Genomic DNA, 26,890 nt, shown 5'->3' on the forward strand with positions numbered 1-26,890 from the left:
TCAAGCAGTCAAGTGGATTCTCTCTGGAGGGAAGGATGTCTGCCAGAAAGTGCCCATAATGTCCCTTGATGTATGTAAAGACCTGATGCCAATGGAATAAAGAATCTGTGCTTCATGACTTTTGGGCCGTCCATGTGTTAAAATCTCTTGTTACATTTCTGGCATAGTTGGCAGACTCCACAGATAAGGCATCAAGTCTTGGGGAGTAAGGCTGAAAGAGGGCAATGTCCATGAGGGAGGCTGAAGCTGGTACAGTTATGATTTGAGGCTTTTAGACCAAACCTAGACAGAGACTCCACATATGCATTTGCTTGATACTACAGAGGAAAAAAAGAGATGCTTCTGATCTGATATTCATCTTGCCAGTGAGTAGGAAGCTGAGCAGCTTCAGGGGAAGAACAGAAGCTCTTGATTGAAGACCATATTGAGAATACACAGTTGGTTATGTGTGTGAGCAGGTGTCATTCATGATCAGCATTCCCACTAAACTTTGTTTTCTTCTGTATGAACGTCCGAAGTCCGTACAAGACAATTTTCTGATTCAGTATGTGGATGTACCTACTAGAGAAGGTGCAAAACTTGACCTACTCTTGGGAAATAAGGCAGGGCAGGTGACTGAGGTGTCAGTGGGGGAGCACTTTGGGGCCAGCGACCATAATTCTATTTGTTTTAAAATAGTGATGACCAGATCTAAAAGTTGAAGTTCTAAATTGGAGAAAGGCCAATTTTGACGGTATTAGGCAAGCACTTTCAAAAGCTGACTGGGGGCAGATGTGTGCAGGTAAAGGGGCGGCTGGAAAATGGGAAGCCTTCAGAAATGAGATAACAAGAATCCAGAGAAAGTATATTCCTGTCAGGGTGAAAGGGAAGGCTGGTAGGTATAGGGAATACTGGATGACTAAAGAAATTGAGGATTTGATTAAGAAAAAGAAGGAAGCATATGTAAGGTATAGGCAGGATAGATCGAGTGAATCCTTAGAAGAGTATACAGGAAGTAGGAGTATACTTAAGAGGGAAATCAGGAGGGCAAAAGGGGATATGAGATCGCTTTGGCATATAGAATTAAGGAGAATCCAAAGGGTTTTTACAAATATATTAAGGACAAAAGGATAACTAGGGAGAGATTAGGGCCCTCAAAGATCAGCAAGGCGACCTTTGTGTGGAGCCACAGAAAATGGGGGAGATACTAAATGAATATTTTGCATCAGTATTTACTGTGGAAAAGGATTTGGAAGATATAGACCGTAGGGAAATAGATGGTGACATCTTGCAAAATGTCCAGATTACAGAGGAGGAAGTGCTGGATGTCTTGAAACGATTAAAGGTGGATAAATCCCCAGGACCTGATTAGGTGTACCCGAGAACTATGTGGGAAGCTAGGGAAGTGATTGCTGGGCCTCTTGCTGAGATATTTGCATCATCGATAGTCACACGTGAGTTGCCGGAAGACTAGAGGTTGGCAAACGTGGTGCCACTGTTTAAGAAGGGCGGTAAAGACAAGCCAGTGAACTGTAGATTGGTGAGCCTGACCTCAGTGGTGGGCACGTTGTTGGAGGGGATCCAGAGGGACAGGATGTACATGTATTTGGAAAGGCAAGGACTGATTAGGGATAAGCTGAAAATGTGTTACAGGAATTTCTGAAGAAGGGCTTATGCCTGAAACGTCAATTCTCCTGCTCCTTGGATGCTGCCTGACCTGCTGTGCTTTTCCAGCAACACATTTTTCAGCTCTGATCTCCAGCATCTGCAGTCCTCACTTTCTCCTAACTGATTAGGGATAGTCAACATGGCTTTGTGCGTGGGAAATCATGTCTTACAAACTTGATTGAACTTTTTGAAGAAGTAACAAAGAAGATTGATGAGGGCAGAGCAATAGATGTGATCTATATGGACTTCAGTAAGGCATTTGACAAGGTTCCCCATGGGAGACTGATTAGCAAGGTTAGATCTCATGGAATACAGGGAGAACTAGCCATTTGGATACAGAACTGGCTCAAAGGAAGAAGACAGAGTGTGGTGGTGGAGGGTTGTTTTTCAGACTGGAGGCCTGTGACCAAGGATCGGTGTTGGGTCCTGTACTTTTTGTCATTTACATAAATGATTTGGATGCGAGCATAAGAGGTACAGTTAGTAAGTTTGCAGATGACACCAAAATTGGAGGTGCAGTGGACAACGAAGAGGGTTACCTCAGATTACAACAGGATCTGGACCAGATGGGCCAATGGGCTGAGAAGTGCCAGATGGAGTTTGATTCAGATAAATGCGAGGTGGTGCATTTTGGGAAAGCAAACCTTAGCAGGACTTTACACTTAATGGTAAGGTCCTAGGGAGTGTTGCTGAATAAAGAGACCTTGGTGTGCAGGTTCATAACTCCTTGAAAGTGGAGTCGCAGGTTGATAGGATAGTGAAGAAGGTGTTTGGTATGCTTTCCTATATTGGTCAGAGTATTGAGTACAGGAATTGGGAGGTCATGTTGCGGCTGTACAGGACATTGGTTAGGCCACTGTTGGAATATTGCGTGCAATTCTGGTCTCCTTCCTATCGGAAGGAGTTGTGAAACTTGAAAGGGTTCAGAAAAGCTTTACAAGGATGTTGCCAGGGTTGTAGGATTTGAGCAATAAGGAGAGGCTGAATAGGCTGTGACTGTTTTCCTCACAGCGTCGGAGGTTGAGGGGTAACCTTATAGAGGTTTCTGAAATTATGAGGGACATGGATAGGATAAATAGACAAAGTCTTTTCCCTGGGGTCAGGGAGTCCAGAACTAGAGGGTGTAGATTTAGGGTGAGAGGGTAAAGATATGATAGAGACCTAAGGGGCAACTTTTTCACGCAGAGGGTGGTACGTGTATGGAATGTGCTGCCAGAAGTTGTGGTGGAGGCTGGTACAATTGCAACATTTAAGAGGCATTTGGATGGGGATATGAATAGGAAGGGTTTGGAGGGATATGCGCCATGTGCTGGCAGGTGGGACTAGATTGGGTTGGGATATCTGGTTGGCATGGACAGGTTGGACTGAAGGTTCTGTTTCCATGCTGTACATCTCTATGACTCTATAACTGGAAGTCAATCTGTGAATGGAATTGGCATGCTAATTGCTGTGGACAAACCCTAGCAGCTTAGAGGAAGAGTTGTTTATGATATAATATTTTTGTGGAAATGTTTGTCGAGGAATATTGGCAAATGTTCAAAGAAGTGAGTTTTTGAGGTACTGATTAACCTTTCTGGAGAATGCTGCAGCAAAGATTTTAAGACCATATGCAAGACAAAGGAAAAGTCCTGGTCTCCATTAGCCTGGAATTAGTGAAGTTGTTGAACCTCCTTCAAACCAACCAGGCACAGGTAGCTGAAGGGCTGCTTAACTGATGTGGTAAGGAATGAGAATCTTCAAATGGAATTTTGGAAGCTTAATAATGGAAAACTTCAATTGTCCTTTTTGAAGTGTTCGATCACATCATCTGGATCATGGGGAAAGCTGGGACTCTGAAGACCAGGAAATAAATTGCCATCAAGCAGGTGATTATTGGTACAGAAGGGGATGTAGATCTCTGGCTGAAGAGGGACGTGGATCAGCAGGCTGCACAGCAAGTGCAGTTCCAATCCAAGCTGTTCTTACTTTGTGGTAAGCTGTGTGCCTGAGTTTTCCTGAGGGTAAGTCTCATATTTGTTGGAATTGTGACAAAGCTAGGCACTGCGAAGAATTCTGCCCTGAACAACCACAGCCACGGCTGCTGTCAGGCAAAAATCCCATCCAGTGCAATAGTCTTCCTTTCTCACCAAATGTTGAACTACTTGGACTTCCTGCTGTGAGCTAAGTTGGGGTGGATGTTGATGAGGTGGAAAGTCAGGAGGAGCTCCTTTAGGAAGGGCCTCAGTCTTATGTACAGCAGTGGGGCTTTTGCCAAAGAGTCAGCTTGATATATAGCAGTGTAGAAGCATCATGCCTATTTGACACAGGAGTGGGTGTGTCAAGTGTTACTCCACAGTTTTTTCCAGAACATGTTGCTGAGCTGAGTAAGTTGATCATTGTCTCTTTCTTGATTAGCATGTTCATTAAGATCTGTCATCAGTCTTACTTTTCACAGACTGGGGTTTCTAATAGATGATGACTTGATTGATATTCCAGTGAAATAAAATTGAAGATATCACTGGATTTGGAGTCAAACATGTTAAGAGGTATCTGGGTGACGTAGAAAGCAAATGCAGTGGCCAGTATGAGAAACACATTACAAGATTGGCAAATGGGCTCAGGATTCCTGGACTTTGTTCGAGTCATAAAGTTGTAGAGTCTATAGCACTGACAAGGCCTTTCGGCCCATCAAATCTGTACCAGCCTCACTACACTTTTTTCAACTTTGCCTACATCTTTGAGTGCTGTGACTTTCCATGCACTGGAGGTGTGTCAGCCTCTATGGGACCCTTACGGTATTTGAGAGGGAGAGAATTGGGTTGTTCTTTTATCTTCCTGCACCATCACAGTTCTTGAAGGCTCAAGCCAGTCATCTCCATCTGACTGTGGAACCTGCTTACTTCCAATGACCAGTGTACAAGGGGAAAGCGGTAGATGTGGTATATATGGATTTTAGTAAGGCGTTTGATAAGGTCCCCCATGGTAGGCTACTGCAGAAAATACAGAGATATGGCATTGATGGTGAGTTGGAGGTTTGGATTAGGAATTGGCTGGCTGGAAGAAGACAGAGGGTAGTAGTTGATGGCAAAGGTTCATCTTGGAGTGCCGTCACTAGCGGTGTTCCGCAAGGATCTGTTTTGGGACCATTGCTGTTTGTCATTTTTATAAATGACCTGGAGGAAGGGTTAGAAGGTTGGGTGAGCAAGTTTGCGGATGATACGAAGGTCGGAGGAGTTGTAGACAGTGAGGAAGGATGTGGCAGGTTACAGCGGGATATAGAGAAGCTGCAGAGCTGGGCAGAAAGGTGGCAAATGGAGTTCAATGTAGCTAAGTGTGAGGTGATTCACTTTGGTAAGAGTAACAAAAAGATGGGGTACTGGGCTAATGGTCGGATACTTGGTAGTGTGGAAGAGCAGAGGGATCTTGGTGTCCATGTACACAGATCTCTGAAAGTTGCCACCCAGGTAAATAGTGCAGTGAAGAAGGCATATGGCGTACTGGCTTTTATTGGTAGAGGAATTGAGTTCCGGAGTCCTGAGGTCATGCTGCAGTTGTATAAGACTCTGGTGCGGCCGCATCTGGAATATTGTGTGCAGTTTTGGTCGCCATACTATAGGAAGGATGTGGAGGCACTGGAATGGGTGCAGAGGAAGTTTACCAAGATGTTGCCTGGTATGGTAGGAAGATCCTATGAGGAAAGGCTGAGGCACTTGGGGTTGTTTTCATTGGAGAAAAGAAGGTTTAGGGGTGACTTGATAGAGGTGTACAAGATGATTAGGGGGTTAGATAGGGTTGACAGTGAGAACCTTTTTCCACGTATGGAGTCAGCTATTACAAGGGGGCATAGCTTTAAATTAAGGGAGGGTAGATATAGGACTGATGTTAGGGGTAGGTTCTTCACTCAGCGAGTCGTAAGTTCATGGAATGCCCTGCCAGTAGCAGTAGTGGACTCTCCCTCTTTATGGGTATTTAAGCGGGCATTGGATAGGTATATGGAGGATAGTGGGTTAGTGTAGGTTAGGTGGGCTTTGATCGGCGCAACATCGAGGGCCGAAGGGCCTGTACTGCGCTGTATTCTTCTTCTATGTTCTACAAAGACACCCCGGTACCTTTGTACATCAGCCTTTCCCAATCCATCACCATTTGACTAATATGCTTGCTATTTTGTTTTTCTTACTGATCTGGATAACTTTACATTTACCTATGTTATGCTTCATCTGCCACGTAGTCGCCCATTCACTCAATTTGTTTAAATTGTCCTGAAGTCTTTTCATATCCTGCTCACCACTCACATTCCCATCTCGTTTTGTATCATCAGCAAACTTGGAAATATCATTCATCCATAATGTTACTATTTATTTTGAATAGCTAGGAGCTAAACTCTGATCCCTGCAAATCCTCACTTGCCACTACCTTCCACTCTGAAAATGACCCATTTATTTCTAATCTCTGTTTACTATCTGCTAACAAATTCTCAATCCATGCCAGTATATTTTAACTAACCCCACGTGCTTTCATTTTGAACTTTCTTCATCTTACAAATGACTGTCAAATTCATGTTGGCTATTTCCACCCATGACCAAAAGGCCTCTACAATAGCCAGAGTATTAGTATATGGTTGGCTTGTCTGTTGCTGTATTCCATTGTGGACTCACAGTGATCAGGATCATGAGTGATCATCAATGATGTCAACTTGAGGACCAAGGTCCTACAGAGATTTGTATGGTTTATGGCATTGTTCATCTGGAGGATGCTGTACAGTATCATTGATTCACCTGCAATCTCCATACCATCGGTGTAACTCCCTACCCCCTCTCCCATCTCCAAGATTAAACAAAAGTGGCCTGCGTTACTTTCTGGTGCTGGTTTATGCTTATCATATAACCCTACACTTATGACAGTCTCCTATTTGGAGTTCTGGTACTCACCATACCTTCCAGTGGAAATGGCTGTGTCACTGAGTCAAGCATCTCACGAGGTTAAACTAGGCATCTAGAAGAGAGAAAACCGCTGAGAAGGAAAATGTTGAATGATCACAAGGCTGACAGGATTGACCTTCCAATCAGCTTAAAGGCATTTCGTCAGATTCAGAATATCAGAGGTTAGAATATGGTACAGGGTATCTGGGATCCTGGATCCTTGAGAGTCATCAAGCAGCTCCTCATAGGTGACCACATTTATGTTGTTAAACTGGTAGCTGGCAGAGAGCTTTGGAAAATGGTTTGCAGAACGGAGTTGTTGGGCTCCCAAAGTCTGGTGGAGTGTGGAGTAAGCAGCTCTCTCAGAGTATTGTGGAACCTGAAGTGTCAGTGTGTAATGGCATGAGCGAGTTGGATTCAGATAGTGGTAATGAATCATGGAATGATCTGTGTATGGTGAATCCAGTGTGAGACCGCCTACTCTGGCCCTGGAGTGCTATGCAAGGATAACCTGCTGGGAGGTAGCAACTGAAGCAGCAAATGCTGCCAATCATAATGACTCTTGGAAACCTGACTGATCTGCACCCCATTGCAAATGATCCAGCACAAGAAATGGATCCATGGGAAGTACTGGTACATAAATAGCTAAGATGGCTCTCTTGTGTAAATGGTGGATTTTGCCCAAATGTTATCATTTTTGGAGATCGTTGTACAGGAAGAGAATGCTATGACTAATGCAGACTAGAAAATTCTAACCATTGTGATGCATTGGTGAAGCATCTTGAGGCATTTTAATGCGCTAAAGACACTATATAAATAAAAGTTTTTTTTTGCACAATCTTTGCTCTGGGTTAATTACTCTAGAAAAACGTAACCCAGGGAAAAAGTAACCTGAGACTAGGTCAGATTGGGATGTCTGGTTAGCTTGGACGAGTTAGAGTGAAGGGTCTGTTTCTGTGCTGTATTACTCTATGATTCACCTACTAATGGAATGCAGGATTTTTTCTCCCCCTTTGCACTACGCATGTTGTGCTGAAAAATCTTCCTCTGAACCGTAACTAAATTATAACTAGAACATTTCCTCTCTTTCTGTGTTTGCTCTGGGAAAAATAATCCCAACTCAATTAAAATAGCATTTTAAAACTTCTCTTCCCCAGTCTTTCTACCTTTTACCTCAGACAACTGCAAGGGGCATATGGACTTAATTGTTACTAAGTCATTCTTTTAATTGTCTCTCTTCCTTCTTGAGTACTATTGTGTTGCAGATGTCACTTGCCGTTTCTCAGCTCCAGAATGAATTTTGCTCAGATCTTGGTCCATGTGGAAATGGACTGCTTTATCTGAGGAGCTGTGAATGATGGTGGACACTGCTAATTCAGACATTATTTGGAGATGCCGGTGTTGGACTGAGGTGTACAAAGTTAAAAATCACACAACACCAGGTTATAGTCCAAAGGGTTTAATTGGAAGCACTAGCTTTTGGAGCACTGCTCCTTCATCAGGTGGTTGTGAAGTATAATATTGTAAGACATAGACTTTATAGCAAAAGTTTACAGTGTGATGTAACTGAAATTATATATTGAAAAATACCTGGATTGTTTGTTGAGTCTCTCATCTGTTAGAATGACCACTTTGGTTTCAGTTCTTTCATACGTAAATCGCAAAACCTTTTTTAAAAAGTTACATTCTCAAGTGAACTTTAACAATTGGTGTCTGTCAGCCCAGATAATGTATTGAAAGTGTGAGCTCCCTTGTGTGATACTATCTGTACCACAATGTTTAGACTGATTCTAATCTAAAATAATGAATTTACAGAATCCTATATGGAGTCATGCAGTTCTTGAGCGAAGTAAAATGTAAGTCTGCAAGTACAAATTCACCCCATAAACTTTTATATGTATGTGTGTGTGGGCTGGGGGGAGGGATGTGTGTGTGGGTGGGGGGGGAGGGTTGTGAGTGTCTGTGAGAGAGTGGGTGCATGTATGTGAGTGTGTCTATAAAATGGGTATAAGTCTGTGAGAGGGTGTGTGTGTGGACGTGGATACCACCATTACGTGTGGGGCACCTCCCACCATGTACGTGGCAGGTACTCATGCGACATAGCCAATGTTGTCCTTCTCATACGCTGTAAGCAAGGATGCCCTGGGGTATATTACATTGGGGAGATTGAGCAGAGGCTATGGCAACAGATGAATGGGCACTGCACAACAATCAACAGACAGGAGTGTTTCTTCCCAGTTGGAGAGCACTTCAGTGGTCCAGGACATTTGACCTCAGATCTTCGGGTGACCATCCTCCAAGGCAGACTTCGGGACAGGCAGCAGCAAAACGTGGCCAAGCAGAGGCTGATAGCTAAGTTTGGTATCCATGGGGATGGCCTCATCGGGACCTTGGGTTCATGTCACACTACAGGTGACTCCATTGCACTAAATACACGCACAGACACACATTCCTACACACACCCACACATATACCCTCTCACAAACATACCCATTTATAGTCACACTCACACACATATACCCACTCTCTCACAGACACTCACAAGCATACTCCCCCCCAACGTGTGCATGAATCGATGTAAGATTGTGTAAATTCATTTTTTTTAGATTTGAATCAGTCAAAACATTTGGCACAGATAGTGTCACATAGGGGACCCCAAACCTTCAATACATTATCTGGGCTGACAGACACCAGTTGTTAAAGTTCACTTGAGAATGTAACTTTTAAAAAATCTTTTGCAATTTACATATGAAAGAACTGAAACCATCGTGGTCATTCTAAAAGTTGAGGGACTTAACAAACAATCCAGATCTTTTCTACATCTAATTTCAGTTACATCACACTGTAAACATTTGCTATAAATTCTGTGTCTTACAACCTTATACTTCACGACCACCTGATGAAGGAGTAGCGCTCCGAAAGCTAGTGCTTCCAGTTAAACCTGTTGGACTATAACCTGGTCGTGTGTGATTTTGAACTTCATGCAGACATTGGTAAACATCTGCACTTCAGAGTTTATGATGAAGGGTAGGTTATTGATGAAGCAGCTACTCATACTTGGACCTTGTAAACTGCCCTCAGGATCTCCTGCATTAATGTCCAGAGACTGAATTGATTTGTCTGCAATAGCTATTGTCATCCTTTCAGAAAATATGTCTACAAATCCAGCTAGTGAAATGTACCACCCATTCCCATTGACTTCTGAGGGAAATATAATGTCACACTGGGACAGATTTAATATGTAGTTAAACTTGAGGGGATGCGGAGAAGGTTTACAATGATGTTACTGGGATTGGAGGATTTGAGCTACAGGAAGCAGCTGAATAGATTGGGACTATTTTCCCTGAAGTGTCAGAGGCTGAGGGGTAACCTTGTAGGGAGTTATAAAGTCATGAAGGGTATGGATTGAGTGAATAGCCAAGGTCTTTTACTTGGGGGGGAGGGGGGGGGGGGAGTCCAAAACTAGAGGGCATGGGTTTAGGGTGAGAGGGGAAAGATTTATAAAAGATCTGAGGAAAACTTTTCATGCAAAGGGTGGTGTGTGTATAGAATGAACTGCCACAGGAAGTAGTGGGATGGGGGGTGGTGGTGCGGGGCTGATACAATTACAAAACTTAAAAGGCATCTAAGTGAGTATATAAGTAGAAAGGGTTTAGAGGTATATGGATCAAATGCTGACAAATGGAACTAGGTCAGATTGGGATGTCTGGTCGGTGTGGGCGAGTTGGATCGAAGGGTCTATTTCTGTGCTATATGACTATCATTCATATATTATTGGAATACAGTATTCCCCCCCACACACACACATTTGCACTAAGGCTGAAATGAGGTCAATAGCAAATCAACCTTATTAGAACTCAGCCTGAGCATTGGTGAGCTGATTATTGGCCATTTCCATGTGACAGTATTGTCAATAATACCTTCCATAACTGTGTTAGAGTCATGTTTAAATTATGGGAATGTGATGTTAGTTTGTCCTTTGAATTTGTCTCGATTTTTGTGAAGGTATCTGTGGACCTTTCCACTTTGGGTGCCTGCCAATGTTGTGTTGTAGTTGAACAACTTGGCTAGAGACATGACTAGTTCTGGAACACGAGCCTTCAGCACTGTGATATTGTCAGGGCCCGTACCTTTGCTGTTTTCAATATGCTCATCGACTTGTTGATATCAAATGGAGTTACCCAATAGGATAAGGTGTTTGCAGAGCTTTGTAAAATTAATTTGTTGAACATTTAAGGATGTTCCCTTTGGGAATACAAGTAAATTCCAAATAGTTATTAAGTGTTGAAATTTTTAGAAGCCATATCCACCATTCATTTTCAATGTGTTCAGCCATTGATCAGAAGACCTAACACCAAGTATCTGTACACATTTGGTGATTAATGAGAACATTGAACTTAAGTGCAGTCTAACACACTCTTTATTAACATTGAACTTATTTAGTGGAAATTAGAAATGAACTGAAGGTGAGTCTGAGTGAGTTTCTATTTATAAATTGAGGGAAATGATGATTAGTATTGTATCTGTATGCCAAACTCTGCGTACAGTTGCACATTTGTTCAATTTACACCAGATTATTATTTCTCCAGGCAATTCATTTGAAAAAATAAATGGTAACAGTGCGCCAAGAAAAACAGTGTGTGTTCCAATGCAAGTATTACCAGAGTAGTTAAATTAGATTTGGTTGTTGTTCATAGGAACAAGTTTTATTTTGAAGGAAAATATCGGTATTACTTCCTTTTCTTTACCAAATTATATCCAGCACATTTAGAGTTGTGATCCAGTGAAAAGCTGAGAAATGCTGTACTGAAACTCTCATATTTCTGTAAGCAACATTGTGCTACATGATATTAGAAACATCAAAGTTCTGTGTCCAATTACTGAACACTAGTAGGAATTAAAATCTAATGGAGAGATTCATACCCATTTGATACCTATTTGTTACTGTTTAAAATTTTGTTGAAGTTTTTGGGACAGATCGTTATTAGGACAGGTGACCAAGTTATTGTTAAGGAGTGTCGCAAAAGGGAAGTGCTTGACAAATGGCAGATGGAATTTGAAGTGGTATGTTTTGAGCAGAAAGAATAGGGCGATGCAGTATAGACTTATTGACACAGTTCAAATTTTCAGGTTGGAGGCAGGTACTGCGAGTCTAGATACTTCCAGGCTTAGTGTCTGCCCAAGGAGAAAGTATCAGTAAAAATTAGATTTCATTTCAGGATTGAGGTGGGGAAGGATATAATTGTGGGCTGTAACCTTGGAGGGAGTTTAGAGGCAGATATGGGGCTACCACTTGTTGAGCTGTTTTGGGACTTCATCCCTTTTATAATAATTATAAAGTGTTCCAGTCCTCCCTCCATACTCTTGTGACCCATTTGTGTGGCCCCATAACCCCTTATACACTCCATGCCTCCCAACTTACCCCAAATAGGCCCAAGTTTAGATTAGAGTGGTGCTGGAAAAGCACAGCAGTTCAGGCAGCATCCGAGGAGCAGTAAAATCGACATTTCGGGCAAAAGCCCTTCATCAGGAATACTGTCCTGAAACGTCGATTTTATTGCTCCTCGGATGCTGCCTGAACTGCTGTGCTTTTCCAGCACCACTCTAATCTAAACTCTGGTTTCCAGCATCTGCAGTCATTGTTTTTACCCAAATAGGCCCAAGGCCATTCATGCCAAGATATTCCCCACTGCCCACCCATTGTCCGAAATATCCTTCACTCCAAGCTATACCCCCATTCATCCCTATGACTGATCAGACTCTCCCTGCCAAGTTATGGCTCTTCTGTGCCCATTCACCTACTGGATGGAACAAATCATCCCTATAGCAACTGTAGAAATTGTTTTCTTAAGAAACAATTCATTCATAAATTGCCACCTTATAAACAAAAACTCCTGTTGTTACAGTCTAATAAAGAGTTCATTGTCGAGAACCCTTAAGATATCAATAGCAGAAGCTGCAAGCTTTTAAACTTATTTATCTTGTGTAAATGAAGATTAGAAAATAGGCAGAATAGATCAGGCAGTTGTCAAGCAATGTTTTCCCTGGGACTCAGCTGTTTCAACACACTATTGGATTTTGGGCTGTCAGCCCAGATTACACAATAAGGCTTGGCCTCATTTCAACGTAATCTTTCAAAAGGTTCCCTAATCTACAGTATGGTTTACAACACCTCTGAGGTGCTGTGAACCATGAGTCCTTTCAAAGTCAGCCTGACCCATGAAAAAAGTAAGGTTCATAAAACGAGCCTGTCTCACAAAGGAGCTGAGCAGGTCAATAATGCAAGGTGTGAGCTCTTTTACTGAACTAGCCCACACCTTAAATAGCTCCAGTAAAAATGAGAAGCCCCCGAAATGTACTCATTAATTGGGTCCCAGCCGCCATTTTCACCCCTACACAGAGGTATCAAAACTCCATAAATAGCCAGCACAAAGAGTGTGCACATTTTGGCGGTATATATGCAAAGATCTTCAAAGGTGATGGGACACCTTGAAAGAATGGGTAAAAAGAATGACTGCAGATGCTGGAAACCAGATTCTGGATTAGTGGTGATGGAAGAGCACAGCAGTTCAGGCAGCATCCGAGGAGCAGTAAAATCTCCACCCTCAGGCTCTCTGCCTGTATTCCAGATGAAGGGCTTTTGCCCGAAACGTTGATTTTACTGCTCCTCAGATGCTGCATGAACTGCTGTGCTCTTCCAGCATCACTAATCCAGAACCTTGAAAGAATGGTCAAAGCATGTGGGATTTTTAGTTTCATAAATGGAGGCATTGCCTGCTAAGTGAAGTTAATGCTGAACCTTTATAAATGAATGGTTAGTCCCCAAGTAGAGTATTGTGTCTGGTCCTGGTCAGCGCACATTAGGTAAAATGTGAGACTTCAGAAGAGATTTGACTGATTAGTTCCAAGGATTGTGGATTTTAGTTACAAGGTTAAATTGGTAAAGCTGGGTTTGTTCTCCTTAGAGCAAAGGAGATTGAAGGGATGCTTAATATAAATATGTAAGATTATCACGTTGTGATAAGATAAAAACAGCTTCCATTAGCTAATAATACAAAACCTGGACATTAATTTAAGCTTTTGGACAAGAGATTCAGGGGGAATATACGGAGCCCCCAACATTTTGTTCCTCAGTGTTAATGACTTTGACTGTGCTGCCCACAAGGTAATATAAGTGAAAAGCAGTCAGTTATTTGAAAAGGAAAATAAATGGGCAATTGAAGAAGGTAAAGGTAGACAGCCACAGGGGTTGAGCAGGACAACAGGGATTGGATTTGATTGATATGTGCAGAGTTGTACCGTTTATGTGGACGAGAAGTTTTAAGAGTCAATAGATGAGTTAGCTGCAGAATGCTTAGCCTCTGGTTTGCTACCGCATGTAGCCCAGTTAAGTTTCTGATAGTTACTGATGGATCCTGACATTGATGATGCCATTGAGTGTCGAGTGTATGTTACTTTGCTGCCTTGTTCAGGTTTCATTTCCTGGTACTTGTGTCTCATGAATGTGACTTCCACTTGCAAATCTAGGCCTTGAGCTTTTCTTTTAGATCCTGCAACATGTAAGCACTTTACTCTCTTGATTTACATTTTTTTCTGTTTTGCTTGGGCTCATTGGATCCATTGTTTTGAAAGGCCATATGCATTATTTGTTCATTGGAAAAATGCCTGGCAATAGTCTTAAACTTCATTTAAGTTGTTGAATTTGTGCCCTTTTATCAACTGTCAGAGAAAAGTTTGAAATCATAACGCTAATGTGATGAGCCATTTGCCTCCACGGGTTAAAAGAAATCAAATTTTTGATTCTTCATGGATCAGTCATCTGAATGTAGGGATTGAGCTGATGGTTCTTCTCTACATCAGCTTATGAGTTTGATGGTCTTCCTTGTTTCTTGATGCCTTATATAACAATAGGCTGTAAATGACTCAAATGATACTACTAAGTAACAGAAAAAGGAAGCTGATGCCCTTTGGAAGCGATAGAATGTGGTCGTCACTCTCAAAGACGCAATTTCAGGAATTATGTATAGTCGTAGTAAGAGGAAGTATCACAATATCATCCTGTGCTCAGGACCATTCTGCACAATTTCTCCAGTGTACTGTGATGAGCTGCTTTCTTGAACTCATGCAATGTAATTAGTGTAGGTACATCCAAAATACTATTAAGGAGAGAGCTCCAGGATTTTGACCCAGTGACACTGAAGGAGTGGTGATGTATTTCCAAGTCAGATTGATGGGTTGCTTGATTTGTGTTCCCATGTGTTGTTCTACATGGTAATATTTGTGGGTTGAATGTACTGTCTAAAGAGCTGAGGTGAATTTCTACATTACATTTTGTAGATGGTATAAGCTGCTGCTCCTGCGCATCAGTGATGTGGGGAATGTATATTTTGTGACTGAGGTGCCAGTTAACAAGTTGCATGCATTGTCCTGGATTGTGTCAAGCAACTTGAGTGTTGTTGGAACAGCACTCATGCAGGCAAATGTAGATATTCGAACACAGTCCTGACTGATATCTTGTGCGTAATGATTGATAGACAATGGGAGTTAGGAATTGAGTTACTCGTTGCATGATTACTAGCCTCTGACATGTTCTTGTAGTCACAGCATTGATATTCCTGATCCAATTCAGTTCCAGGACAATGGTAATTCCCAAGATGTTGATTAGAGGGTGATTCAGCAATGGTAACACTATTGAATGTCAAGGGACAATGTTTATGTGTCTCTTTTGTTGGAGATGGTTATTGCCTTGCACTTGTGTGGCACAAATGCTATTCTCTGCAATGCCTGGATATTGTCCTGATCTTGCTGCATTTGCATATGGACTGCTTCAGTATCTCAGGAGTTATGAATGGTGCTGAGCATTGTATAATCGTCAGTGAACCTCCACACATCTGACCTTTTGACGGAGGGAGGTTCACTGATGAAGCTGCTGAAAATATTTGGGCCTAGGGCACTTTTGTGGCACTCTCCAATTCATTCATATCCTTCCTGAAGTGTGGCTACTGGAACTGGATGTAGTGCTTCAGTTGAGGTGTAACTAGTGGATTGTACAAGTTCAGCACAATCATTCTGTTTGTGCTCTTTGCCCTTCCTATGAAATTATGTTATGCTTTATTAACTTTTTTGTCTACTTGACTTGCTACTTTTAATGACTTATACACCCAGATATTCCTGCTCTTGCACACCCTTTAAATTGGTATTCTGTGTTTATTATGTTTTTGTACCAAAGTGTGTCACTTCACACTTCTCTGCATTAAACTTTATTTGCTACTAATCCATCCACTCCACCAACTTCTTAATGCCCTGTTGAGGTTATATACTGTTCTCCTCACAGTTTGCAATACTCAAGTTTTGTTGGACTGCAAATCTTCCTCTAAGCCAAACAAGCCCCATTAATCATTATGCTCTATTTTGTATCCATTCATCAATTTTTTTATCAAGGTTGTCCCTTTTATTCTCTGACCTGTAACTTTGCTCGCAAGTATATCATGTGAGTGTCTCTTGGAAGTCAGTGTCCACCACTTTGATACCATCTCCTTCATCAACCTCTCTGTTACCTCAAAATAAGCCAGTAAATTAGTTAGACATGATTTCCCCTCAGAAACTCATGCTGGTTCTTATTAATAGAATTAAGAAGAATCCAAAGGGTTTTTACAAATATTTTAAGGACAAAAGGGTAACCAGGGAGAGAATAGGGCCCCTCAAAGATCATCAAGGTGGCCATTGTGTGGAGCCACAGAAAATAGGGGCGATACTAAATGAATATTTTGCATAGTATTTACTGTGGAAAAGGATTTGGAAGATATAGACTGTAGGGAATAGATGGTGATATCTTGCAAAATGTCCAGATTATAGAGGAGCAAGTGCTGGATGTCTTGAAATGGTTAAAAGTGGATACGTCCCCAGGACCTGATCAGCTGTACCCGAGAACTCTGTGGGAAGCTAGCGAAGTGGTTGCTGGGCCTCTTGCTCAGATATTTGTATCACTGATAGTCACAGGTGAGGTGTTGGAAGACTGCAGATTGCCACTGTTTACGAAGGATGGTAAGGACAAGCCAGGGGACTATAGACCGGTGAGCCTGACGTTGGTGGTGGGCAAGTTGTTGGAGGGAATCCTGAGGGACAGGATGTACACGTATTTGGAAAGGCAAGGACTGATTCGGGATAGTCAACATGGTTTTGTGCGTGGGAAATCATGTCTCACAAACTGGATTGAATTTTTTGAAGAAGTAACAAAGAAGATTGATGAGGGCAGAGCAGTAGGTGTGATCTATATGGACTTCAGTAAGGCGTTCGATAAGGTTCCCATTGGGAGACTGATTGGCAAGGTTAGATCTCATGGAATACAGGGAGAACTAGCCATTTGGATACAGAACTGGCTCAAACATAGAAGACAGAATGTGGTGGTGGAGGGTTGTTTTTCAGACTGGAGGCCTGTGACCAGTGGAGTGCCACAAGAATTGGTGCTGGGCCCGCTACTTTTTGTCATTTACATAAATGATTTGGATGCAAGCATAAGAGGTACAGTTAGTAAGTTTGCAGATGACACCAAAATTGGAGGTGTAGTGGACAGCGAAGAGGGTTACCTCAGATTGCAACAGGATCTTGACCTGATGGGCCAATGGGCTGAGAAGTGGCAGATGGAGTTTAATTCAGATAAATTTGAGGTGGTGCATTTTGGGAAAGCAAATCTTAGCAGGACTTATATACTTAATGGTAAGGTCCTATGGAGTGTTGCTGAACAAAGAGACCTTGGAGTGCAGGTTCATAGCTCCTTGAAAGTGGAGTTGCAGGTCGATAGGATAGTGAAGAAGGCGTTTTGTATGCTTTCCTTTATTGGTCAGAGTATTGAGTACTGGAGTTGGGAGGTCATGTTTCAGGTGTACAGGACATTGGTTAGGCCACTGTTGAAATATTGCGTGCAATTCTGTTCTCCTTCCTATCGGAAAGATGTTGTGAAACTTGAAAGGGTTCAGAAAAGATTTACAAGGATGTTGCCAGAGTTGGAGGATTTGAGCTACAGGGAGGGGCTGAACAGGCTGGGGCTGTTTTCCCTGGAACGTCAGAGGTTGAGGGGTGACCTTATAGAGGTTTACAAAATTATGAGGGGCATGGATAGGATAAATAGACAAAGTCTTTTCCCTGGGGTCAGGGAGTCCAGAACTAGAGGGCATAGGTTTAGGGTGAGATGGGAAAGATAGAAAAGAGACCTAAGGGGCAACGTTTCATGCAGAGGTTGGTGTGTGTATGGAATGAGCTGGCAGAGGATGTGATGGAGGCTGGTACAATTGCAACATTTAAGAGGCATTTGGATGGGTATATGAATAGGAAGGGTTGGAGGGATATGGGCCGGGTGCTGGCAGGTCGGACTAGATTGGTTTGGGATATCTGGTCGGCATGGACAGGTTGGACTGAAGGGTCTGTTTCCATGCTGTACATCTCTATGACTCTATGACTCTAATTAACCCACATTTTTCCACAAGACTATTAACCCTATTCCAAATAAATGTTTTTGTAAGTTTCCAAACCCAAAGTTTAACTTTAGGTTTATCTTTATAACCTTTTTTGTGACCAAAGATGTAATGTTTGCAATTCTGTAGCTTCACACTTGACTCCATGGAAGATTGTTTTTATTGCCTCTGTAATTTCCAGTTCTACTTCCTTCAGTACCCTTGGATGCAACTCATCTTAGTATCCTACCAACTTAAAGCATTGACAGCTGATCCAGTGCCACCTCTATGTCAATTTTAAAACTGCTGTGTGATTGAGTTCCCTCCTTTTTCTGGGCAGGATCTGTTTTGTAAATGAAGACATGCCTTTGATGCCACATACAAATCCGCATTTTTGTTCTTAAATGATACCCCTCCTCTTTTACCACCCATTTACGATTGATGTGCTTATGAATGACTGTGGGATTTTCCTTTAAGTTAGCAGTCAGTCTTTTTTCATGTTCCCTGATTTCTTCTTTTATTTGATTTTACTCCTCCCTTCTGAACGTTCTGTATTTAGCTTGATACTCAGTTGCATTTTCTACCTGACACATGGCTTATGACACTGTCACATCTTTATCTTAATTTAAATCCCCTTTATAATCCAGAGAACTTGCAATTTGTTTGCCCTATTTTCCCTTTTGAGGGAATCTGCCTTGACTGTGCCTGATCCATCTTTTCTTTGAAGGAAGCCCGTTATTCAGCTACTGTCTTTCTTGCCTGTCCTTGGTTGTAGTCTGGGGTGGTATGGTGGCTCAGTAGTTAGCACTGCTGCCTTACAGTGCCAGGAACCCGCGTTCAATTCCAGCCTTGAGCGACTGTCTCTGTGGAGTTTGCACATTCTCCTTGTGTCTGTGTGAGTTTCCTCAGGAGCTCTAGTTCCTCTTATAGTCCAAAGATGTGCATGTTCGGTGAATTGGTCATGCTAAATTGCCCATAGTGTCTGGGGATATTTAGGTTAAGTGGATTAGCCATGGGGATTATGTGGATAGGATCGTGAGCTGAAACTGGGTGGGATGCTTTTCAGAGGGTTGGTGTAGACTTGTTAGGCCGAATGGCCTGATTCCACACTCTAGTGCTTTTATTCTCTGTTCTTGCCCCACTGAAATAGTTAATTACTCCTACTCTGGATTGTTCATTGTTCTTCTTCGCCATTATACTGAACCTTACAATATGGTGATCACTGTCCATTGACAGTTCCCCCACTAACACTTGATCTAATTTGCCCACCTCATTGCTAAGACCCAAGTCTCGTCATGCCTCTTTTTTTTATTGGACTGGACTCTCACTGCTGGGAAGAGTGACGTTTGATTTCCTGTGCTATCTCATTGATACATGTCTGATTTGATTTAATTTGATTTATTATTGTCACACGTACCTAGGCACAGTGAAGAATTTTGTTTTGTGTGCAGTATGGGCAGATCATATCATACAAAGTGCATTAGGGTAATAGAACAGAGTGAAGGTTATGGCTGCTAATAAGGTGCAAGGAGAGTGAAATCAACATTAAATACAAAATTTGAGAGTTCCACTCAGAAATCTAATAACATTGGGGAAGAAGCAGTTCTTGAATCATTTCACATGTGTATAGAAACATTCTGCCAAATGGAAGAAGGTGGAAGAGAATACAACTGATTGGGAAAGGTCTTTGATTGTGTTGGTTGCTTTTCCCAGGCAGCAGGAAGTATAGAGGGGGTCAATGGATGAAAGGCTGGTTTTTGTAATGGTCTGGGCTGTGATCACAACTCTGTAGTTTCTTGTGGTCTTGGAAGAGCGGTTGCCATATGATGTGATGCATCCAGACTGAAAGCTTTCTATGGTGCACCTATAAAAATTGGTATGGATATGCCAAATCTCCTTAGCCTCCTGAGGAAGTAAAGACGATGTTGTGCTTTCTGGACCACTGTGTCGACAGGGCTGGACCAGGACAGATTGTTGGTGATCATTGCTCCCAGGAACTTGATGCTTTTGACCACCTTACCTCAGCACCATTGATATGGACAGAGGTGAACCCTTGACTCCACTTTCTGAAGTTGATGATCAGCTCCTTCATTTTGCTGACGTAATGGACAGATTGGTGTCTTTACGCCTTATCTTTAAACTGTTGAGTTTATGACTATCAGCAGTTGTGGCTTATTTTTAAGTGTTTGGAGTTCATTTCATGTGTAACCTGTTGAGTCAACTCTTCCTCTTCACCTCTTTTGAAAATCTGGGAATCTGGTGTGAAAACTGAAAACCTGATTTTCTCCTAAGAAGCTTCTGGAAAACCTTCTCTCAGCAGTTCTTAAATGAACAGTTTCTGAAAAGATCCCGTGACAGCTGCGTTTGGCTAAGGTTGTCAGTCAGGCTCTTAGTGTGGTGCATTTGTGTGTACTGGAGGCTGTGTATAATTTATACAGACAGAACAAAATTGTGTGTTCGCTGCTCTGCTTTCAGCTCAACAAGCCAGTGACAGCCTGCGGTTTATTTCTCAGGGCAATGCCTCGATTAGTTAAAGGTCAGCCTACCTGGTTTAAAATTTAAAAATGTTTGGCAGTTAACTGCTGGTTAACATCGAGCTGGTGAATTCTCCATGGCAACACTTCTACACATTATGGACTAACCAAATCTATTTGCCATATATGAAGTGCAAAATTAGAATTTTTTTTCAAACCTTATACCTTCAAGTTCATTGCTTTAACTTTGTTGTAGTCTCTTGTATTTCCAAATTAATATATCATGTATAGTAATCTCTGCTGAAAGTTTAGTATTCTCGTCATTCCTAACTCCTGCGTCTGTGGTATGATGTTTTAGCCTGTGAGGAAATGGATGAGCTGCCAGTATAATTGTAAGATAATTAACCTTTTTTTTCCTTTAAACCCCAGTTTCCCAGTGTCAGTGACACCTGATTCGTATTTTGATTCATGATGTTAGATCACATTAAAGGAATGCTCCCAGTCAAGATGTGTAAACTGTAAATCCACTTGTTTTCAAAGCAGTCTAGAAATGATGACTTTAGAAAAAAAATACTTTGTGTTTTAACAGTATTTCTGATATTATCTTTTCAATGTGTGAAATTTACTTAATGCCTACAATCATGAGCTGGCCATTAATTAAACTCTGATCTGAAAATTGAGCAATAGATATTCTGGGGAAAAAAAGCCTCAGTGTGAAGTTAGCACAAGTAATTACTGGAGCCATGTCTGGAACATGACTAGTAGACAGGTTGTTCCTATTGTACTAATGTGAGAAAAATTATTAAAATAATTTGTGTTACAGGTGGTTATTCCAAGAAGTCCCATTCAAGCCAAGGGATTATTACTATCATGCATTGAAGACAAAAATCCTTGTATCTTCTTTGAACCTAAAATTCTATATAGAGCTGCTGGTAAGTTTCCAAGAGTAGGATATTCTGTGTTTCTAGTACAAGATTACCAGAGACTACATTTACTAATTTTGTTGGAATAAATGCAAATTTATAAGTTGAAAAATTTAATGTTCAAATTGATTGGAAAATACAGATGTATTTGGCAGATGTCAAAACCAGAAATTTACTTAAGCTGGAGATCAAATAAGATGTTCCTTTTTGTCATCCTTTCTGATGTTTATATTAGCTTTCTGCTTGAGTTCAACTACGTCCACTAATTCTATGGTGCACTTGTAGAAGCCTGGCATTATTTTAATTAAGGAAATTATTTTCTGCTTTTTTAATATGTTGAGTTAGATTTGAAATCCTTCTATGCTGTTTACACTGAAAGGAAAAGATGTGTTAAGGGAGGAAGAGTAATCAAGTAACTCAAGCCATGAATTCAAAAATCACAATTTTCAGATGACAAGAACAATGAAAATAGAAGTGTACAATTGGCACCCAAAATTGTTTAAGTAGTTAAATTCACAGCAGTAAAGATATTTTTTAATCATGCATTGGAAATTGGCTCAGAGATAGAAAGTAGCACTGGGATATACATTTTCTGATTACTGGGATGTGGCAGCCAGTGGTTTTCCAGGGAACCTGTACTCAGTTATTCCTGATATGTTAGTGCTTGGACGAAGGAATAAAGTTGTGCCACCTGCAAATTTGAATGTACAAATTGAGCAGTTGCAGCAAGTCCTGTATGTTGGAATAAGATGTTATAAAGTGGCATAAATAGATGACGTATGTAGGCAAAGCTATGGGAGATGGCATTCAATGTGGATTTATGAGATCATCTACTTTGCATTTGATAAAGACTGATTTTCACAAGAACTGATGTATTTTAAGCATATGTGTGCGTAGATCATTACCATTTAGTACAAAGGTGCAACAAAAGTAGCCAAAAATTAAATAGGATGTTAATCTTTATCTTAGTCTAGATGGACTATGGAAGTGAGGGAATGATACTTGAGTTATATAGAGCCTTGGCCATGCTTAACCTGAAGTATTGCTTTCAGTTTTGAGGATTGACTGTCATCAAGGAAGATGTGTCCTTTTTTATTTAACCTATTTTCCTAATTAACCTGTTCAGCAATGTTATTACATACATCTGGAACAGGTGAGACCTGAACCCAGGACTCTTGGTTCAGCGATAGCGACACCATCATTGCACTGCAAGACCGCCCCCCCAGAAATGTCCTTGAAAAGGTTATAGCTTAGAATCAGTTGAATAACTCTAGGCCTTTAAGTGTTAAATTAGGACGACACCTTGTACAAATACAGTGTTTAAAAAGTTGAGTCGAAATCTAATTGAAATATTTAAGGAAGATTGTAATTCATTAGAATTGCTACAGAGAACCTATACGTTTTGATGGGGGGCTTGTGAACAAGTAGCATAATCTTCAAATTAAAACTGAGCATTTTGGAGTAAAGTTGGGAATCATTTTTCACCAAAAGAATATGATGGAAATTTGGAGAAATTTCATCAAAAGATGTATGCTACGTCAATTAATATATTCAAGACTAGAAAAAACTTCCATTATGTGGTATCTTTTGTTACAATAGGATATTTCAAAATGCTTTACAATTAGTGAACCATCTCCACTGTTGTAACGTGAGAAAAAGCAGCAGCCAATTTTCAAGCTTGCACAAACAGCAATATAATAATAATAAGATAATCTGTTCTGTGATGCTGACTGATAAATATTGGCAGAAAAAGAACAGTCAGGGCAACTCTCCTTTTTGAAACTGTATAATTAGATCTTTTATATCATCTGAGAGGGAAGATGGTGCCTCCGTTGTAAAGTCTGCCCCCTCTGCCAGCTCTCTATAGACTTTTGAGGGCTAGCCTTGAAGTTTCTGCTCTATCCTGGGTTGGGACTGATAAATATTTGGATAAAAGTATCAAAGGATAATGCACAGTTCAGCAGTGATCTAAAAAAAAGACTTGTGATGAATACTACTTCAGTTCTGAAGAAGGGTCACTGCATTTGAAACGTTAACTCAACTTTCTGTCCACAGATGCTGCCAGACCTGAGTTTCTCCTGCAATTTCTGTTTTGTTATACAAAATATGTATTTGAGTACATGTGTATATGCACATGTGTATGTGTGTATGCTTGCATGCACATGTATGAGGATTTATGTGGCTTGATGCATGTATATGTATGTGTGTGTGCGCGTGTGCATATATAGATCTCATATATATGTCTGTGTGCATAAATGCAGAAAGACAAATAACTGTTCTTCAGGATTTGAGTAATGCTGCTAAAGCTGCATGTATTGCACAGCACGACCAATGGTGACACTTTTTGAACTTCTGCAGTACTCTTATAGTTGCTCTCACAGTGGTGTAACATGTGAAATTCAAGCAACACTGAATGAACAGCAATGTATGTCAATTTAAGGTTTTAGTTTTTTTAGGAGGGGACTTCGCATGGAGCTTGGATGTGGTGATTTATTTTGTGACTTGCATGTGAATTATATATGATTCAGATGTTGTTGTAGGTCCTTGAGAATAAATTGAAGAATCTAAAAAATTGTTGGCTGCACCATGTTGTGGCACAATTTCAGCTAGAAGCATTTCAGCACTATAAATTGGTCATTACAGGACGGGATAAAATGGATGACTTCCTGGAAATTGAGAAAACTAATTTATATAAGAACTGATATTTAATGCTAAGAGATGATTTTGATAGAACTGTGAATGTGTCGGCATTTCAAAATATTTAGTGTCCAGGCTACTGTGAAATATGTTCCAACTCAGTGTGAAATTAAAGCTACTACTGGTGGGTTGGTTGCTGTTGCGACTGAGTAAGTATTTTCCTTAGCTTTAACAGTTACAGTCTTGAAGTGGTACATTCTGTTCCTCTGACTCATAAAATAAGTTTTATAGATCTGCAGGAACCATGCCAGTTCTCACCACATGGCTTTAAAATACATGAAGAGTCTCAATTTTTTGGTAGTTGAACTATTTTAGTTGATCTACACCTACAGATTGACCCAATGCTAATTGGTTTCAGATTCTAATTTGCAAGGTCTGTTCATGGAAATATAATATTCAGAGTGTGACTTACGTAAACCAATAGGTGGGAGCACTAAATGCAAAGTACATACAATGTTTATAGTTGATAATATATTAATTGCTTTCAATATACCCAGCTAATATATTAATAGGCTGGGATATCACAGTATCTTCAGTAGAATTCTACAATAAAATATTGTAGAATAAATTCTATTCAATAAAATAAGAGCTCATTATTTTTCTACATGGAGTAGGATGCTTCTCTTAAAAGCTAAGGGATCTTTATCCTTTTGTGTGCATGTAATCAAGGTGAAAGAAAGTAATACTAAAATCTAACAATCAAATGATCTGTGCCTGTTTGTTATCAAAAAAATGTTTGCTATAAAATTATGACTTTTATTAATAGCTAACCAGTTTCAGAGTTTTCATGAGACAAAAATAAAATATTATAGGTGCACATTTGTACTAAAAATATTGGAACTTAATATCTGCTTTATCTAAGGGCAGATTTTCAGGAGCAATGGAGGAAGTTAAAAAGTAGCAAATAAAGAACACTAATCTCTGAATTACTCCTCGTGTCGTACACAGCCAGAGTAGTAATAGGAAGATGAAGAGGATTAACACATGCCTGGAAATATGGTACAGGAGTAAATCATTCAGATTCTTGGGAATTTGGGATCAGTTCTGGGACAAAAAAAACACCTATTCAAAAAGGGCAAGTTGTATTCAACAGGATTGGGTGCAATGTTCTCAAGGAGTGGTTTGCTAGTGTGATTGAAGAGTGTTTAAATCAATTTATCAGAAAGTAGTCACCAGAATTTTTCTTTTAGTTAGTCATGGATATGGGCATCACTGGGTAGACCAGCAGTTATTTCCCATCCTGATTTGCCCTTGAGATGATGATAGTGAGCTGCCTTCTTGAACCACTCCAGTCTTTGGAGTATTTGTATACTCATAATGCTGTTAAGAAGGGAGCTGCATGAATTTGACCTAGTAACAAAAATGTTTTTTTTAATGCAATTTAAAAAGTATAAGATACATGATTATTTGAAAGAGTTAATTAATTTTAGAGAAGGAAATAGCAGCATCTTAGAAACAAATTAAGTGGAATGCAGGGACCATTTATAATACATTCATATAGTCACACAAAAAGTGGTGAAAACGTTTGGTGGGCTAAAAGCATAAATAACAAAGTGGGAATATTGTTACGACGCTGAGGAGGACAGCCAAACCAACTGAGCCTTTCTGCCTCTATGTTGACATTACGGTAAAATTAAAATCTTTGAAGACCCTCAGTAGTTACTCCAATGGTTCCTAACCAGACTTTTGAATAACCAATCCCAGTGCAAACAATTAATTCCAGACACTTGGTTTGTATCTTAAACAAAATAACTGTTTATTAAATATACAAAAACTTCAGAGATAAAATTAAACAAGATAATCTAAGTTATGTCTGTCCTTTAATCCCAAAACATGTGTTTTCAGCCCTCCATTCACACTAAAACCAGACAAACAAACAAGTCCAGTTAAGGGATAAATAAAAGAACATAACAAAACTGGCCAGATTACTGGTTTTCATGAAGCTTTGTTTCACAGGCAAAGATGTGGACTTCTTGGTTGTTTTTCTGGAGATGTTGATCAGAATCACATTTTCAGTTCACTCAGATACAGGTAGCAAGACTTCCAATTCAGCTTTCTAGTCTCTGGCTTCCTCCTGTTGAGGGGGATTAGGTAGTGAGCTTTCAAATCTTCATGCTGGCTCATCAGCAGCCAAACTCTACTTCCAGAAGACACAGTTCAACAAACCAACTTCAACTGTGGTCCCACCCTCTTTTCACAGGCCCTCAATTACCATTCAACATCAAGAGCCTAATGGGCAATGTTTGCATGCAAAGGGTAGTGCGTATATGGAATGAGCTGCCAGAGGAAGTGGTGGAGGCTGGTACAATTACAACATTTAAAAGACTTCTGCATGGGTATATGAATAGGAAGGGTTTAGAGGGATATGTGCCAAATGCTGGTAAATGGGACTAGATTAATTTAGGATATCAGGTTGGTATGGACGAGTTGCACTAAAGGTTCTGTTTCCTTGCTGAACATCTCTATGACTGTATTTGCCATCTGCTTGAATATAGGATCTCTCCCAGACTTGCCCGAACCAATTCCCTCACTAATAGCCAACCTCTACTGTCTGTTTAAAACAATATTCTTCTCTGGGTGCTGTGTTTCTAGGACATTTATAATCAAGATTCAGTCTGCACTTAATCTCTGTGCCCACAAAAAGGCTTGGTTGGTCTTTTTTTCGTCGCAAGCTATTTCCCAAAGTCCAAATGTCATCTACTGTTCACAATTCCCAGTTTATAGCTCCAAACCAAAATTGATAAATGAATAAAAATAATGAAATGTCAGCAAGGGTTTTGACAATATGATGCAGTGGCAAT

At 40.6% G+C, this 26,890-nt stretch overlaps 1 protein-coding gene across 1 annotated transcript in view; it reads left to right on the forward strand.

The window, feature by feature from the left end:
- Nucleotides 1-26,890, forward strand: part of bckdhb (branched chain keto acid dehydrogenase E1 subunit beta) — a 312,116-nt gene that overhangs the window by 73,069 nt on the left and 212,157 nt on the right. Inside the window, exon 6 of the mRNA XM_072553417.1 lies at nucleotides 21,293-21,401. Within this exon, the coding sequence (XP_072409518.1) occupies nucleotides 21,293-21,401 (109 nt within the window). The remainder of the gene's footprint in view (nucleotides 1-21,292; nucleotides 21,402-26,890) is intronic.

Source organism: Chiloscyllium punctatum, chromosome 3 (genome assembly GCF_047496795.1).
Source record: "Chiloscyllium punctatum isolate Juve2018m chromosome 3, sChiPun1.3, whole genome shotgun sequence".
NCBI classification, from domain to species: Eukaryota; Metazoa; Chordata; class Chondrichthyes; order Orectolobiformes; family Hemiscylliidae; genus Chiloscyllium; species Chiloscyllium punctatum.